The sequence below is a fragment of the Ammodytes marinus genome (assembly GCF_949987685.1).
Source record: "Ammodytes marinus genome assembly, chromosome: 3".
Lineage (NCBI taxonomy): Eukaryota > Metazoa > Chordata > Actinopteri > Uranoscopiformes > Ammodytidae > Ammodytes > Ammodytes marinus.
Genome location: NC_137232.1, coordinates 30,075,618 through 30,093,577, shown reverse-complemented (window position 1 = coordinate 30,093,577; position 17,960 = coordinate 30,075,618). Strand labels below are relative to the sequence as shown.

Below are 17,960 nucleotides of genomic sequence, written 5' to 3'. Positions count from 1 at the left end.
TATACTCGGAACTCGGAAATTTCCGACTTGCTAGTTCCGAGTTCCGACCTGTCTGTGTTCCAGTGCATCTGCTCGCGAAAGTATGGACGCCTACAACCTTTCTAATCCAAATAACTAACCGTTAGGCTATAGCAAGTTACCGTTACCAGGTACCGGTAGATCCATAGACTACAATATGTAGTGAAGTCGGAAATTTCCGAGTTCCAAGTACAACTGGAACGCACTGTCAGAAGCCCGGCTCATGACATATGTCGCGACAAAACGTTATGCGATTGGTTGGCTGATCCAGAGTGGCACTGGGCAGATCCAATAGTTTTAAACTTCAACAGACACCCGCCTCCAAATGAGTGAACAATTGCCAAATAGAGCAGTTCCAGACCTTCTGTACAAATGAAATTAAGTACAATGGTCTGGTTGGACCAGGCTAACACTGAACGGCTTCATGATATTTCAACGTTACAGACACATGCCTGTCAGTAAGCCCAGTCATCAACAATCTAATCAATGTTCACAACATGGCAGAAGGTCATCAGCATGTTTCTATGTTATTGGCATATCTCATTGGTTCATTATGAGAAAAAAACAACACAGTGATTTTAAAGGGCAGTTTCGAACGCAACACATTCCTGGATTTAGTTGCTATCAGGATGGTTTGCTATCTGACGCAGATTAACGTGGCACCGAGCCACGGCCTCTAGTCCACTCACCTGTCTGCCAGCTCTCATTACTGGTCAAGTCGCATCGCAGGCCACTTACATTACATATTGTCTAGACTACTTCAGCCTGGACAATAAGAAATGTGAGTCCTTTCCCCATCAGCATAGAACATAATAGTAAAAGTGTTCAAGATATACGTAACTCATAAAACTATTTAAAAAAGAATCTTATAACACACTGACACATGTTCCCTGCTGCACAGAACACTTACATTTCCAGTTGTCCAACACTTAGAGCACATGCAGCGGTACAATAGGCTGAGAAACAGCACACACTGCAAGAAGCCAACGCTTCAACAAACTCAATTATTAAAACAGAAGAAATCCAATAACACATAATTATGTTTCTGGGATCTTAACTGGCAAGAAAGAGTCGCTCACACTCAGCATTGTTTCAGGTCCCAGGCTTTATAGTGGAGTTAAAAAACGAAGGTGAACCTCACCCCCTTCATATAAGGAAAATAATTAAGTGTGGCAATTTGCATTTTTCATTGAGGATGAAGAAATGTATTCCTGCAGAGTGAGACAAGCAGATTCATTGTATCAGAGTGGTCTGATAGTAGGCTACTTTCATTTGGCATCAGCTACTGCACGTTTGACCTTTAAATATTCCATACAGCGGTAAAACTATATGGTCAGTATGAGGTCTGATGTCTAGTGGTGTAATGTCCCTGCTGTGACACTGAAGAGTTGTATCAATAAAATATTAAAACATCATCAAATACAGGAGAGCTGAACACATCAGTGACCGCCACCTTCAGCATGTAATCTCTCACCGTCTCTTCTCTATGCACACACACAGAATATGTCTTTATATGAAATATGTCACACTCCAGACACTCACACACACACACACACACCAGTCTGGTTTCACAGTGATCTGCTAAAGGAAGTAATTGCACCATGTTTTACATCACTGCTTGAGGCTGCGAGAGTCAAACGCACAAAGTCAGCCGAGCGGCAGCAGCACTGCTGAGGGCAAACCCAACTCAGACACTCTGCCCACACTGCAGAGCTGTCTCACCCAACAACGGAGAGAGAGAGGTAGAGAGACATAGAGGCAGGAAAATACTGTGTTGTTTGGAAGAGAAGCAGAGGGAAAAGAGTCTTGCTCGAGGGAAAACGTGTAAATGCAGTGTGGCAAGAAAGGAGGAAGGAGAGGGGAGACGTAGTGACAGAACTGTCAAAGGACATGTGGGACAGCAGGTTTGAAGGTATAGCATTTATTCCTAAATCCGTCAGGGTTTACTTGTGACATCCAGAGTGAACAAGCAGCTTCAGTGTGACTTACTGAGGATAAGTCGGGAGACTGAGGATCACATTTTGAAGAGCGAAGCTCCCTGAAAACATACAGCTTGAATTGCCACAGAATGACAGCAGCAATCTGCATTTGAGTGGGGATTTTAGGGGACAAGAGGACATTATGTGGCTAGCACTAGCACTAGCACTAGCACTATTCAGCAAATTTCTCTGTGTTCAAATTAGGTAGAGCTGTGCTGTGTGTTTGGTTGTGTTCAAAATCACTTATTAAAATCAATCAAATAAGTGTTAAATTTAATTAAATACTTAAATTACTTTAGAAAGAAACACTTCAGGAGTAGCCTAAAACAAACATTTAAATTAAATATATATATACAGTAAATAAACTGTATATTATCATGATACAATAAAATAATCATTTTATTTTCAAGACAGACATACACATCCTTTCCACATAATGCTTTTAGGGAATTTGGTATCATAAATCTTCCAACTTGTTAAACTTTTAACAACTGACAGGTGTAAAAGAATGCACAACCAAAGAAGGAATTTAGTTGCACTCAAAATCACAAATGTGTGGACAACTCAGTTCTAATGAAAGATTCAGCAGCAGCATGATGAAAGAGTAATGAAGCTGTAATGGCTAAAATGAGAAATGGAATACAGAGAGAGAAACATGAGGAGCACAGCGGCTCATACAAACATGTGGAGGACAAAACTATACACTTAACACACATATGGCAACTTTCTTTTTGTTTTTCTAAAGAAACGTTGCCTATACCATACAATAACTAAACTCTCTCTTACACACACACACACACACACACACACACACACACACACACACACTAAAACACACACACACACACACACACACACACACACACACACACACACACTAAAACACACCTGTACTTCATGCCAGTGTGTTTCCCGGTTGACTCCTTGAGAGAAATGTGGCGCGGGGCGAAGGAGCCGAAGCTGCGCGCGATGATGGCCACCGTGCGGAACTTGGCCCGGGCTTGGTTGACCACGTTGGGGCTGGTGGCGCTCTGCTTGCTGTGGTCCCCATTGCCCCTCTTCAGGTTGTGGTCCGTGCAGGCGATGGACACCTGCATGGCTGGGCTTTTAGTTGAGAGAGCGGAGCCCGAGATGCGGAGGAAAAAGTAGCCTACAGAAAGCTCAAAAAGCTTAATTTGGTTTCTTGCCCTCTTTTATTCAAAGTCAGTATTTTCTTTTGAGGTTATCCTATTTCTTCTGCGGTTATTTCTTCTTTTCTCGGAAAAAGGGATTGAGTTGTCAGTTTCTCACTTCCAAACAATGTATGTCTCCGTTTGCACTACTTTCTTCTGTCAAGCTAAATAATAGTATTCTACCCTAACAGATGGCCGTTTTTTAAGTCTTGTTCTGCAGCAGGGAGCAGGTCAATTACAGAAACATAAAGATAACCTATTGGACTGTTCTTTGAAGGTTCTCCAAACCTTCCCGCTTCTCTCCTCTTGTGTCCTGCTGCCTCACTGCCTCTAAATGCCGTGCTCGGGGGAATCTTCCAACAGGGTTTCAGCTGCAAAAATGACAATCCAGGAGAGCGCAGAGGGATGGAAGAGAGCGGAACAGAGAAATGGGGAGCTGCGACCTGGGCGCTCTCCACTCTCCCAAATCTGACTGTGTGAAGAGGGAGAGAGAGAGAGAGAGAGAGAGAGAGAGAGAGAGAGAGAGAGAGAGAGAGAGAGAGAGAGAGAGAGAGAGAGAGAGAGAGAGAGAGATGAAGGTGGCAGGAGGAGGGAAACAAGGCAGGGGGGAGCCACTGGCAGATTCTGGTAGCCTATAGGTTGCACCTTCACACTTCTGTAATCAGCACTGTTTTCCCTGTGTCTTTTTTCACTTCTTCCTCTTCTCCCTCTCTTCTTCTCCCCGCAGTTCTTCACACTTCTAAGCGCTGCCTTGCTCCCGTCTGCCGATGTTAATTCGTGCCACTAATGTGCCCGTGCCCCAGTTTCCCCTTTTTTCTCCCCCTTTGCTTTCTCTCTCTCCTAATTGTCCTCCATTCGATATTTGGACGCTCCACTTTTATTTCTCCCTGTTTTAGTTTTTCTGAGCAGGGCAGCGCTACTTCGCCATCAGCACACCTTCGGGGGAACTGAGCGAAATGTGGTGCAACACACTGCTTTCTCTCTCTCTCTCTCTCTCTCTCTCTCTCTCTCTCCCTCCCACTCTTACTCTCCATCTCTCTCTCTCTCCAACTATCCCTGTCTCACTCACCCTCTCTCCTGTTTTCTCACCTGTCACCATCTATGAAGGTTCCTTCTCTTCCTCAAAGATACATTTCTATTATCCTTTATTCTCTCTGTATTGTACACACTTTTCTCTCCATGGCATTACATTTTCTTTCTCTTTCCCTCTTTTTTTCTTACTTTTTTTGTCCATTTTCTAGACTAGTTCCTCTACACAGGTAGAACATATCGGTTGGCTTTATTAATCAGGCCACTATGACTGTGCCACCTTTTGGCTTTTAGCTTGACTCTAGTTTACTATAAACTGTAGGCCTATATATACATTATGTGAAAGTCAGAAACATACATTTGCTGACATAAAAAAAATATTTTTCCCCTAAATCCCCTAACGCACTGTACATATAACCCCCCCAACCCCCCAACCCCCCATGGGCAGCTGCAAATCAAAGAGAGAACGAGTGGAGGATGGATGGACGAGATGGGGGAGGTGTGCAGAGACTGGAATTAGGAGGAAAAAAACTATACTTTTAAAAAAACTGATTGCCTAACATAGCCAAGAAGAGAGGGATTCTGATGCATCTGTGTGTGTTTGATTACATCACAAGTGTCTGCCAGCATTTCAATCACTGTGTACTTGTGTTTGATTGTGAATGTGAGTTGTGTGCATATTTGGAGAGGCAGGTGTTTATGTTATTTGCTCTCCAGTAATTCTTTATAAGGGGTGTCAAGCTGAGGTAAACGGGGCATTTTGCTGGGGGTCCCTTAGCAATCTCTCTTTATGCGTTTGTGCACGTGTGTGTGTGTGTGTGTGTGTGTGTGTGTGTGTGTGTGTGTGTGTGTGTGTGTGTGTGTGTGTGTGTGTGTGTGTGTGTGTGTGTGTGTGTGTGTGTGTGAGGTGGCTGGCCACATGTGGTGTTAATGTCAGCACGGCAGTGGTCGGACATAATAGATGAACCATATCTTTATCTGAACTCCACAAATATGCATATTAAATACAGTATTTATCATGGTTTGGTTTGTTTGTGTGTTGTTCTCTCAATTTGCTATACCTGCCTTTTATATACCAACTGATACATGTCTCTTGTTAACAAAAAAGGCTGTTCCAATAACAATCTGCCAAGCGGGAGAACGTGGTTTTAAATGCCATGGAAATGTCATTCAATCCCCCCCTGTTTTTTGGTTGGGTTCTTTCAAAAAATGAGCATTTAAACTGGAGGAGGGAGGCACGGTGCCAAGGACAAGGAATTAACTCTGCAGTGTTTTTAGCACTTTACACAGCCTGCACAATATGAGCCACAAACACTGTTTGTTATGTTACCTGAAGACCTCCTATTAACTGCCCTAACATGTATTTAGAGTGGAAAAGTGCTTTTATATTGGAAATGTCTGAGCTGGCTCCATCCATTCAGACAGGAGAGCATGCCGTGAGTGTAATCAATAAACACAGGGAAAATAAATGTTTCGGGTGAAAAAAATGGGTTTGTGCAGCCTATGAACATGGCATGATAAATTCATGCTTGCTGCTAACTCCATTACTGGTCTCCACCAGATGAACTGACCTTGGGCTTGAAATCGCTCAATAGGAGGTCTTTTGGGATGAAGTGGCTTCTGGATACCAGGGCTTAGCTAAAAGGTTACATCTGACTCTATGACTCACTTGGATCTAATCCATTTTATTTTGTAATGTGCTGTATTTAATTGATCTCATTCAAACAGCACACTGCAAGCTCAAGCTCACTGTATAGTCCTGCAATTGTTTTTTTTTAAGTCGGCTCATATACCTCTCTCATCTTCAAACCACTCCATCCTTTCTCAAAAAAATTAAAATATAAAACTCATCTCTGAATAAAAATAATGTGTATCTGATTGTGTGTGTATCACCTTTGCATAGGAATTCATTATTCATATCTCTGCCCCTAATGTCCCATATATCCCTCCTTTGTGAGAAGTCATACAGCTCCTGAGATCAATCTCACACCTAATGGAAAAGCCTCCTGATGCTTATAGCACATCGATCCTATCCCACTTCCTCGTGGGGGGCTGGAGATATCACGTATGGAATTGGAGCTGGCTTAGAACCGCTTTCCTCTAATGAGGAGGCGAAAAGTGCTGAGTGAAAATAGGTTGCAAAGTGCGTTAGTGTACTGGAGGGTGTGCAACACACCCGTCTCCATCCGTCACTGACACAACACCATAGCTGCCGAATGAGATGTGTGTAACTGTAAACAAACAATTTCTCTAATTCCTTGCATTAGTGTGTGCTGTTATCTCCAGACTTCGCTATCAGCCATTTGAAACCTGTCGTTGAAGTACAACGACTAATTTCATATTTAACCTGGAACCCCTCTGTGACCTAAAATGACAAACTCAATTTACAAGCATTGAAGGGTAGTTATTAGTCAATGAAGCAAAGTGAATGTCACTGAACTGAGTGAGTGAAAACACCAGGAACAAACAAGAAACAAGGTCTTACTTTCACAACTACAAATAAGGGTTAATTCAGGTGAAGGAAATAAAAGATTTGCTAAAGCCTCAGGAAACCTGGTCTAAAATAGTAATAACCAATATACAGTATGATATTAAAGTTGGGTTTCTCTATAAGCTTTTACAAACATTTGATTAAAAATAAATATAATAAATAAAAAAAAAAAGCTTTTTTTACTGTCTAAACCATTTGACATGAACTTTTCAAACGGTCTCATTGTTTTTATAGAACGTTCAACCGAGGACTGCTGTGATTGGTTCAAAATATTTATTGTGTAATCAGAGCATAACCTGCAACGCCTAACCCGAATTTCTGTATCAAGTTTATCAAACTTAAATGACAATATCTTTAATTTGGATTAATGAATATGCTCTTTCAGATGCATCATAAAACTAACACCCCCAATCACATAGCTGGAAGGATTTTGTGGATTTAGGTTTAAAAGGGCTTTAAGAATTAGCAAAAGAAAATTTCCAATCTCTTTATTCAGACATACTGATGATTTTGCTATAGGAATGGCACTGTCGAGTCAGTCGCTCTAAATGAGTAAAATATAAGTATTGATTGGATGGACTGAGACATAGAAAATAGTGATTTGATAATCCCCTTACTAGTTCAGACATTGATGTTTGAAAGTTGATTAATTTAATTGCTTATGTCATCTTTTCCATCGCCATCATCAGGACACGTTTTGTGTTTCCAGTACTTTGGGTTCTGACTAAATAGCTGGCGAACTGGCGGTATTCTCAACCCCCAACCCGCTTTATTGCTGATTATTGGCATTTTGAGATAATCACATCGGCCAATATCTGTGCTCACGAAGCCGATTAAAAAAATACACAAATTGTGTAAAACACTGCGGGCAGCCTTGTCAGTGTGGTTGCTATGGAGCAATGTTAGCGTGTCTTTCAATTTTTTACCCAAATATTTACCTTGTATTCTATCCTTATTTTCTATTTCAATAATCACAGGCGGCTGGAAAGAAGTCCCTTATGGCAATATATAAGAAAGCCAACACTAGGGAAGGCCGAATAAAATAGACAACGCATATTTATTATTTGTTTAATTTTACATTTATTTAATTAAAATTAATTTTATGTTATTTTTTTTTCTCAATTTCTTGTTAGTAAATTGTTGTATTTTATCAAATACAAAAAATAATAATAATAACATGATAGCGGCATTCTATATCGGCCAACCTGTTCCCTAAATATCGGTATTGGCATTGGCCATTAAAAAGCCATACTGTTCGACCACTACTGTAGACTTGTAAGTCTTGTCTTCTGAACAGTCTGAGTCCAGGGATTTAGCAACATTTGACAGCTTTTCTCCACTATTTCAATACTTGAGTTCTCCTGCCCATGTCTATTTTCTTGACATTTCTGTGATGTTAAGTGGGATCCAAAAGTCTGAGACCAGAAGATGAGATACACCAGAGAAGCAGAACACCCCCAGATTTGAATATTCCAACCACTATGTTTCACTTTGGGTTTAACACACTGCAGCATCATTCCCTATACCTTTATGTTACTGCCTTAAAATCTCTGTAATTTTCTAGTCATCTTCTTCGAAATGCTACTATTTCTTCAGTCTTCATAAATCCTCAAACTTTTTGACTATTTGCAGGTTATAGCAGCTACGAGTAACATTTACATATCTTTTAAACAGCCTCATGTTTCCTCTCATAATCACAAATTACCTTTAACAGCAAACGAGACCATCAGTGCAAAGAAAGACGTTTTTATATAGTTTTTATTTCTGCGTTTGGTCTGGTCGCACACCCAGTCTGATTTTCGGTTCGCGCGTGCATGCTCTATGGTCACATATCCGTATTGGTCGCAGATTTCAGTGTGGCGCAGCAACGCGATTTGAGAGGCCTATCCCTCCAGGTGAGGGAAGGGGAGCGGGAGCCTTGTTTGAGACAGTTATTTGTCGTCATAATGACTGATAACGGGGCTGAACCATCAAAGAAAAAAAAGAAAATGCAATGAAGAAAAGCTAAAAGGGAGAGTGATAGGCGGGCGGAGGGCGTTGCCAAGCAACGTATACACAATTTCACGGTAGCTAGACTGTGTTTACTCCTAAATGAATGAGCGGTAGCCTACTAAAACAAAGTTTACTTTGCCTCACCAGAATCATCAGATGACCATTATTCATCTGAAATAGTCATTACAACAACATAAACACATTACCTCATTGTGATCCATACTAACTGCCGTCTCTCGTTCATTCGCTTTGTGTGAGTTCACCGGACTCTTTTCGGCTCCGTGAGAGTGGTTAGTGACACAGCATCAACTAATGCCAGTCAGTGCTACACACACCTGATTGCAATGAGTTGATGCAGTGTCACCTCTCACGGAGCCGAAAAGAGTCCGGTGCCCTCACACTTTCAACACACGGACATGAACTATATTGCTTCCTGATCATTTGAATCTCGCACGCTCGGCACAAGCTAGAAAACAGCTTCACGACAGCTGGTGTCGTAAAAATACTACCGCTTTTGTCCAAAGGGGCCGCCAACGGACAATGTTACTCATAGTGGCTTTAATGTAAAAAAATATGAGAGATTTTCCATGTGGTCTTAGACTTTCAGACCCCTCTGTATAAATTTAGTTTGAACAGTACGTCACATACACATGATGCAATCATTAATGACTGAAGTACATGTGTCAGATGTGTGTGTAACAGCCTAACATAAATAATCCTAATACACCTAGTAAAAGTGCACTCACAAGCGTGAAAACACTGCACCTGAATACTGCGTGGCAGGTTTTATTCAATTATATGAAACATGTTTTTTGCTCTGTTGCCCAGTAATTGATCTACAATTCAACAGCAATCAATACAAGCTTTCATGTTTTATTGGAAGTGTTACAGCTATTCTGCTGCTCAGAGAAAGAGAAGCAGTGGCAAGCTCAGAGAGTCAATGATGAACAGTATTTATTGACGAGAATCTTATTTTCTGCTACAGCAGCTCTGCTGGAGATCACTACGAGAATTGTTTACTTGTACGTCTTCGAGCGTGCCTTAATTCAGCAGCAGTAGCTACTTTACCTTCTAAAATGTTAAGAGGATACATAAGGTATGGGTACCGTTTTACTCACAGCCTACCACAAATAAAATACTTTTCTGACTGCACAATCCTGAAAACCTGAAGTGCAATAGCACGTAATTTAACATGTGTTGTTAATAGAATGAATGAACCCCGGATATTCAGAACGTAGTAAAAATGTATGTCAAAATGAGTGGTAATTTCTCTAGATTGTGCACATGCATTTAGCACTGGCTACGGCTTTCCCATCACCTTTAGATGTTGGCCATTTCTATTTGTGAAGTTTAAATTTAGCTGTGATAAAGTGTCCATTCATTCTAAATACCACTCACAGATCATATCCTTTGAGTCAGATTCATGGATTGTAGGTTTACAGGCCAGGTTGAGAAATATGTTTATCAGGTTGAAATTCGTTCTGCGCTCCCTCACAGTAATAGGGGTGGGTTAAGAAGACGTTATAGTGGATCATTAGTCGGCTTATAAAGATAACTTACTGCTGTTCGTTTTGTTTCATTAAATTTCCACCACAACGCAATGGGCCTGAATTAAATATTTACGATATAGGTCTGTGTCTTCGCGGGTGTGTGTCCGAACTTCAGGGGCAGAGAGACAACACATCATTTGTGCCAAATTTAGTAATTTAGTCATATACCGTATACTGTAACTCTGGTTCTACTTCAACAGCCCATTCCAACTCAAACTGATGCAGAGGTCAGCAATTAAAGAATGGACTAAAGACCAACCTTTCGGAGCAAATTACACATAGCCACTGGTTGAGTCAAAAAATAATAATCTTGTGGGTTTAAAAATACACAGCCCATTTTTATGATCTATTTCTTTAGTTAAGATGCGCATATTTTTAAGCCTTTATCACACAATCGGCATCTATGTTTTTTTATTTTCCCAGCAGCTGCCCCGAAAGCAGAATGTGATGACACACTCATAACTCTGAGCATAAAGGCACTGCATGCGTCCTACTTTTGCACCTGTGTGTGTGTGTGTTTTTGTGTCCTACTTAATGATGGTCCATGAGCTTTGTCAGCAAAAGCTCATACACTACATATTGAAAATCCCCAAGAGATGAGAGACTCTATGTGTGAGTGTATAGTACGTGTGTTTGTATGTTTGAGACTGATACTGATGTGGATACAACATACAGCCACAGTTCCACCAGTTAGGCAGAGGAAACATAGTTTATATAACACACACATGTGCAGTGAGTGTCCTAAGTTGGCAGGGCAGCATCAAGGATGTCAGCCTTCCTTATGACTGTAAGCTCCTCGTCTCCTGCCCATGGGACAGAACTGTTCCTTCTGCCATGGACTGAACCATCTGTGGCAGCTGGAAAGGGGTTGGGGGGTTGATATTAGTGAGATTTGATGCCACTGTAGAGCTAATGTAACTTGTTTGTGTCCTCATATTCCTACCAAAACTGCATGGTAAACAAAACAAGAAGTTGAATATGTCCCTTATTAGAGGTTCAAGCTTGTTTTAGATTTTTTACTTTTCAAGGAACTTATTTTAATCTTCAAACTTTAAGAATGCCACCCCCTTGGAGAGTCGGGTACATTAATACACTTCTCCTGGTGTTAGAACTAGGTTGGAAGGACTGTTTTTTTTCCATAAAGAAGAATGAGACAATAATAGGTTGAAAAGAGCCGCGAGTGAGCAGGTATACGGGGGCACACTTCTTAATGTAGCGGTGTGGTTGGAGCCTTACGTAACACACACAGTCAGACTATCATTAAACCTTTCCCGGTTCCTACAGGCATGGTTCAAGCCACAGGTCAAAATGACAAAGAAAGAGGGAAGGAGAGAATTTATGCTTCATTACTCAATCTTATTCATTAAAATCCATAAAAGCAGCAGTTATTTCACCCCTGGCACTGCACTGACCTCCAACATGAAGGCTGGAACACCCCCATCACTTCCAGCAAACTGTGCACAAGGCTGAATCAAGAAAACATCAGACGGCTTACATGTTTGTGTTGTATACGTTATATAATACACGGATGATACAATACATTCAATATACAATATACAATATATATTTCAATAGCAGACATGGCAACACAATGTTCCATCTTATGACTTTTTAATCCTATGCAAATATTATTATACACAAATTATTCTGCAGAATTTTCACAGAACCATTATGAGAACGGTTCAAACGTAAATTCACGCTACAAGCATCAGCATATTGCAATATAATCTTGAGGAGAGCTCATGCGAGTCGCTGGAAAACGGAGAGGGATTTTATTTATTGTGCAGTCATTAAATATTAGCAGTGCATCTTGGGTAATAAGATGGGAGTGCGTGTACTGTATGAATGTCATACATCACCTCTGGGAATTCCGTCCCGTGTCATTTGTATAATTTAAAAGCGGTTCTTCATACACTGTGAAGTGGGGATAGATGGCAGGTCAAGGATAGCAGTACGGGCAGCAGTAATGAATCTCGGCTCTGAGGTCATTCCTCGTGTCAATCATGGACACACCAATACGCTGAGACTCGATTGGAACTCGCTCATCCCCTCCTCCATCTCATCACAGTGGGTGAGCTGTGAGCATGGTCACACTAGAGCAAGCACAAGTGAGCGTTAAGATGGATTATATATTAGACTTTAATGACCAATCACCGAACCTTATAATGGTGCTTTATTTTCCGTAATTTTTTTGTTTTTGGTGATAAATCTTTACATCATTGCAACTTTGTAATTGTATGGTCCAGCCCCAAGGCAATTACAATACTTACCTGTGAAAAGACATTAACCCTCACATGTAACGTGCAAGAGGCGAGGTATTGGGAGATAAAGTTGATGGGTTTTTAATAGTTTTCAGTAGTTATCTTGATTCTCCTCGTAAAACGTACACTTCTTGCATGTTGAGAATCCACGTACAAAACTCACTATAAATACGAGGGTGGGTTACTCTTCTCCACTTAGCTTTGCATGAAAGTTTCCATAATTCAGTGGCTGAGCACTGAGGTGTGTCATGGCAGAGAGACGGCAGACGCTCTCTGCAGCTGTCGCCCTGCTCTCAAAAGTATCATGAAAATAAAACTCATCTCCTTTAGAGCAAGAGAAGCTGATTGATTACTACAGTACTTCACCTTCAGACGCACTTATAATTAAAATGTTTTGCAGACGTCTGGTATAAAAAATGACCTTCTAACATTGTGCCAAAGAAATTCTGATGCCCCAATTGATACAGAGAAGTCATAATTATTTGTGGATATATTCAATCCTCTCACTTGCCATCCGACAGTTGAATAACATGAGCTTCTCTTTTAACTTTCTTCTTTTTTTAACACACACACACACACACACACACACACACACACACACACACACACACACACACACACACACACACCACTGGGTCATAACCCCAAGTGTATCCATTTAGTGGCTGCCATTGTTCTCAGGAGAGCATTACATTACAGCTTGTCATTTAGACCTGAGACAGCCGGTGAAGATACAAAGGGGTCAAAGTGTCATGACCTTCCTATCGATTACCTCTACAGTACAACCAGTCAATCCCTGTGATGAAGACAGCCTTACAACATACAAATATATGCTAAATCTGTTATACTATTTTTTAAACAGTTCATGTTGTAACTTGGATTGAGAGATGTCTTAATGTGTGCCATCATTACCTGTCATTATATTACAGTTTTTCACAATTGTTTAAACACATTTTTTGGAACATCAGACATAATGTGCACAATCTGAAACTAATTTACCAACTGCTTAACCAATTCTGCTCAACTCCAAACACATTTCCTGCCTTAAACTCATATTCTCTTTCCAAAACACACATTTTTCACAACACATCATTCTCTATATCTTGCACACTCTTCCTGAATTTCTCTCTTGGTATTCACACAGAACAGACTGCCAATCACATTTCTAAACTCAAAAGGCTTTTGTGCAAGAAATAGCTATTAGTTGAAAGATAATTATCACGACACATTACCTTTTAATGCTCTTTGTTAACACTCAGGGAGGGGGCCAATCCTTTGGGCTGGTTTCAACTGAGATTAGACTCATTTTCCAATCAACACCAACATTAAAGACAAACCAGGGTCTGTTATGTTTAGCCATTTGTCTATGATAAACAACTGTAAGTGACAATCGTTTGACCTGCAATAACTATTGTAGTTGTGCACACAGTTGTTGGCAATAAGCGACTATTACAATATTTATTAGTTCTCCAAAAGATTAAATAATCTGGGTAAAGTGTTAGCTTCTTAGATCGTAAAACCAATGTGCCTGAAATTCTATGCAAGGCATTTACTGGAGACACAAATTTGCAAACAAAAATTGCACTGCTTTTTTTCAAACTTTTGGCCACTGTACCTTAATGCATGACATACTGTATTAAGGTTGTTAAGTTTAATGAGCACATACTCCTACACAACCTGAACCACAATTAGCTACTGGCTGCAGAGAGCAGCGTTCCTGGCTGCCAGAGAGTCTTCAGATATGGACACTTGATAGTGAAGAGCGGTAACAACAAGAGAAAGCTGTCATCTCAGTAATGGCATTGCTATGGAAACAGTATGGAGGCGTTATATGTGTGTGTGGAAATAGGCAGCAATAAAATAAGACCAGGCAAGAAAAAAAGACGCCAGATGGCAACCAACCAGGCAGCATCTGGAGGACCGAATGATACATGTAAACTGAATACCAAGCACCGCTAAATTTCTCTCTAAAACCAGTCATTTGGTGTTACATCCAGTCTTAAAATGAACAAGGGAATGGTTCAGGGAACACGTTAGTATTCTATAACAAGACAGAAAAGAGAGATTACAGCAACAGGAAAATAATCTCTATTTATTAAATTATTTCACCTGTTGAGCATCTTTAACGGTAAACAAGTTTATGAAAAAGTGTTTCATGGGGCGCCCTTAGATCTTTTGGTAGGGCGTCCCCCCCCTCACTGTTCCGATACTTATGGAGGGGACTGTATATCCTCATATTTCATATCATGTGCCAATTATGAATCCACTTGAATATGAGACAATTCGACACACCCCATTAGACTGAATATAACCTGATCCAGCCTGAATCAGGTCTCAAATACTAAGAATCACAGAGGAACCTATGTAATTGCCATTTCAAGTTGTATTTGGAAAGAAATGCTATACTGCAGTGTTGTCAAATTTATAGGCAATCCTAGGCAGACAGGGAAGCTCAGTCATATTGCACTTTCAGTTACATTGAAATCGGTTTGCAATGTGATGTCACGGTACATAAAGCCCAGGACACTGTTTTCTCCTGGTTGGTTGAGCAGGTACAAGTACTGTAAACGCAGCCCAGAGTTTCCACAAAAAAGAGCTCTCCAAATCCATGGAGCCTTTTAAAGCGTGTGTAAAATAGAAGAAGGGTGAGTTCATTTGGTTGAAAAGTATTCCTCATGCAACTCCCTCAGTGCTCAGTGTTGCTGCAGAGAAACACTTTTGCTTGCATGCATTCATTTGCATGTGCAATCAAACATGTGTTCTTACATTAGCTTTTCAGTATCTGTGAGAGAGAAAAAGAGAGAGGGAGAAAAAGAGCTAAACAGACTGCACGTTTCATCTACCAGCTCTTGGGTTTGTCTCTTTGTTAATTGGATTATGGCAAGCACCTGTGTCTAGTCTAATGTTTAGCTCCCTTTGCTTCAATTTCATGCCCTAATTACTCGCTGATTAGTGGTCGGGTCAGTAAAAATGTACTTCTGTTTCATACTTCATTTTTTTTGCATTCACATCCCTTTCTTCACACACTCACACAACAGCACACAGTTGAGGACTCCACGGTAGATGATTTCCAATTCTTTGGCTAATTAGACTGTTAGACCTGTTAGATTTGCAAGGGGTGGGACAGGGTGATAGGGCTCCGTGGTACAAAACGTGTCATGTTTAGACAGCAGGCAAAAGTGGCTCAAATTCAATCTTTCTGCTCACGTGACTCAGATGTGTTTATTTTTCCATGACAGTGTGAACAGCACAAATCACATGGAATCACCGATTTCAAACTATACAAGTGTGTTATTCCCAGGGGCACATGTTATTTGATTTTTTTATAATAAAAAAGGGTAATAGTGCAAGAAATGGAAAGAGAAAAACTGTAAATGTGGGTACTAAACATGTATTTGTATGTATGTGTGCGTGCCTGAACATTTGTGTGCCATAATCTACACTCAGTGTGTGCTGAGTGCTGACAGGGGATTTCTGCCCCACATCTCACACCATTCATCACCAGTGCAACATACAACTCATCGGGTAGGATTTATTGACTGTGACAGTGGGGAACAGGTAAGCTAGTGTCCGTCAGTATATCTTCCTACAGGGGAGATTAAATCATTAATTTGTCATATAATGTTATAATTAAACGCCACAGAGACCAGGGAGCAAATAAAGTGTCAATAAAAACATTAGAAATAAAATTAACTTTACGACTTTTCTTTGAGGTTTTGGGTTAGGTTTGAGTTAAGGCAAAACCCTGTTTAAGCATTAGTTTTCAAACACTGGAGAAAAACTGAATGTGTTCTACAGGAGGATCAAAAAAAGAAAGAAAGAAAGAACCATTCACCAGCGTTCTGTCACAAGCACACAGGAAAGTGCCAACACAAAACTATTCAAAGAATACTTGTCATTGAAAGGCAACAAAATAAATGTTTTGATGTTGTGAATACCTCTTAAGAGCGCAAGAAGGATATTCTACCAGCTGGGATCATAAAAAGTAAAAGCAGCTTTTCCACGTTTTGAATTTAAATAGCAGACATTCCATGTGATAAATGGCCTGAGATGTCTGTCTTTGTAGCAGTGATATGAGAACAGGTGTAGTGTGCTTAGCTTTATTACCAATGTTCAAACACTGGCTTTAGTAGTTTGAATAAAATGCAACCATCCCTGCTATCTGGCAGTGGTAGGATGACCTAGAGGAAGGAGAGGACCACTAGTGACTATGAGGCTGCTGGTTTGATCCCCATCACCAGACAGGAGGATGTTAGTAGTATGACTAGTGATGGCTGGTATTACATCTACGGTGCACACCATCTCTACTATAGTGTCCTTGAGCAAGGCACTTAACCCTAAAACTGCTCCATTGGCGCTGTACTATGGTTGACCCTGCGCTCTGACCCCCTCCGAAGTGGAAAACTTGAGAGGGGATGTGTGAAAGGACAAATTTCAATGTGCCCTTGGTAAAATTGACTAAATTGACTTACTTACTTCTGAAAAGACCAAACCAGACCAAAAGAGCATTGCTTTATTTACAGGTTACAAAAGTATGTTGGTTTGTATAGGTCTGGCTAATTGTGTAACACTCTTGGTGTGTGTGAATACTTGAGATATTGAAATGGGAGACTGCAGTCACGGGCCACAGATCGCTGCATCTTAGCTGCATTGAAGTCACTTTAACACCAAACTGTTCACGTGCAACCTTTGTCCAGTTTTTGCACACAATGCTCTCAGAGTATTGCTGTGGAACTATTGGCGCAGTGCTACCGTACAGTTACCGCAGTGTTTAAGCAGTAACAAATACTGCTGTGTGTGTGTGTGTGTGTGTGTGCGTGCGCGCGCGTGTGTGTGTGTGTGTGTGTGTGTGCGTGCGTGTGTGTGTGTGTGTGTGTGTGTGTGTGTGTGTGTGTGTGTGTGTGTGTCGGCGTGCTACACTGCCCTTTCGTTATTATGACGGCAATTTCTCATAACCCATTCTTTGTCCCCTGTTATCTCACCATTCTCCTATAATAGGCCTCGAGGGAAACTACAGCATATAACTCTTTTCTTACAAAAGATAAGATAGCGCTGCACCCGCTGCACCCATGGTCCCGCATGCTCTAGCAAACAAAAACTGGCAAAGACTACATACAGCTCCACTCTTTTTTATTACAATCTGTGAAGGCACACACACACACACACACAAAGACAAGTGCTGATCCGAGAAAGTATCAACTTTGCCTGCGTCAGTGTATCAGCCGAGCGCTGTAGAGCGGAGATATACGGTGACACTAAAACTGAACGTAGATGGAGGAACAAAAGTAATGACACGACAAAAGGATAGAGACAAATGGAGGTAGGGTACGAAGAGGAGAGTTTATCTATTGAAGGAGTGGATGATTGGGAATTATATCGCCGCCTCTCTTGAGCCTTGGTTATAACGGTCTCCCTGCAATCCACACTGCAGGCCCCTGCTGTAAGGCAAGGCAAGGCAAGGCAAGTGT

General features: G+C 40.9%; 1 protein-coding gene across 4 annotated transcripts in view; it reads right to left on the bottom strand.

The window, feature by feature from the left end:
* The window catches only part of kcnab1a (potassium voltage-gated channel subfamily A regulatory beta subunit 1a), a gene marked incomplete at its 5' end in the record, with an annotated part of 94,562 nt that overhangs the window by 58,030 nt on the left and 18,572 nt on the right, over positions 1-17,960 (bottom strand). For 2 of the 4 annotated variants that reach the window (XM_080025141.1, XM_080025142.1), the window contains one exon: positions 2,886-3,094. The exons of the other annotated variants lie outside the window; for them this stretch is intronic. In XM_080025141.1, the coding sequence (XP_079881267.1) occupies positions 2,886-3,094 (209 nt within the window). Of the gene's footprint in view, positions 1-2,885; positions 3,095-17,960 lie in introns of those variants that run through there. 4 annotated transcript variants of the gene reach the window in all.